This window comes from Formica exsecta, unplaced genomic scaffold, assembly GCF_003651465.1.
Source record: "Formica exsecta isolate Colony F162 unplaced genomic scaffold, ASM365146v1 scaffold547, whole genome shotgun sequence".
Classification (NCBI taxonomy): domain Eukaryota; kingdom Metazoa; phylum Arthropoda; class Insecta; order Hymenoptera; family Formicidae; genus Formica; species Formica exsecta.
In genome coordinates this window covers 110,933-111,890 of record NW_021852712.1, presented here as the reverse complement: position 1 = coordinate 111,890, position 958 = coordinate 110,933, and the positions used below count along the sequence as shown (strand labels likewise).

The 958-nt window shown below is 40.5% G+C and overlaps 1 protein-coding gene across 1 annotated transcript; it reads left to right on the top strand.

The window, feature by feature from the left end:
- Positions 1 to 283: 283 nt before the first annotated feature.
- On the top strand, positions 284 to 931 carry LOC115241974 (putative uncharacterized protein DDB_G0288537). The gene is made up of 3 exons (XM_029817974.1): positions 284 to 290; positions 431 to 649; positions 738 to 931. The coding sequence occupies exons 1-3, from the start codon at positions 284 to 286 to the stop codon at positions 929 to 931; spliced, it is 420 nt and encodes a 139-aa protein (XP_029673834.1).
- The last annotated feature ends 27 nt before the right edge of the window (positions 932 to 958 follow it).

The window sequence follows — 958 nt, the reverse complement described above, 5'->3', positions numbered from 1 at the left end:
TCGTGGAGTCCACCGGACGTAACAGTAAAATAAAAGATAAACAATAAACAATAGGGACTCACAATCAGAATTGATTCGGCTTCTTAGATATCAAGATTTCACAAGACACGTACCAAAAAATACGTTGACTCGCAAGTACAAGAGTGCAAGGCAACAAGATTATCTCACAGAAGCGCCGTGAAACAACAGACAGCGTATGAAACAAATGCACGGCGTACGAAACAAATGAAAAAGTGCCGAGTGCTTCAGTTCACTGAGGAACATCGCTGCGATAAAACGTATCATGTCTCGTAAGTAGTAAATTAAATTATTATTATTTGTATCTGTTATAAAAGTTTAAGAAAGTTTCAGTTTCAGTTTCTTTCTTCTTTGTAATCATACATAATAATCTATTTATCGAAGTTTTATTTACATATTTTATATTTTGCAGAAGAAATTAATGAAGAAATGCGGCAATTCGTGCTGCAAAACGAAGGAGCCAGCATGCAGCAGTTGATGCAACAATTGTTGCATCAACAAAAAATGCAAGCTGAAATGCAGCAACAACTGCAGCAACAGCTGCAATATTTGCTGCAGCAGCAGCAAATGCAGGAGCAGCAGCCACAGCCGCAACAGCCGCAACAACAGCCACCGCAAAATAATAAAAATGGTAAATTATTTTTTATTAACTTATCAATTTATATGCATGATTATTGTAATTTATTTATTATTTATCAATGAACATGTTTATTTTTCAGACAAAAAAAAAGAGGTAGCGGTAAATTGCGAGCTCACTGGTACAACCAGCAAGGGGGCAGAGGATGGGGCGTACGTGGCGGCCGGGCCGGTAGAGGCGGCCCTGGAGGTGGCCGGGCTGATAGAGGCGGCCCTGGAGGCGGCCGCGGCCGCGGAAGAGGCAGAGGCAGAGGCCGCAGTGGCCCCACCATTATAAAAAACTTTTATATAAAATATTAAAAAA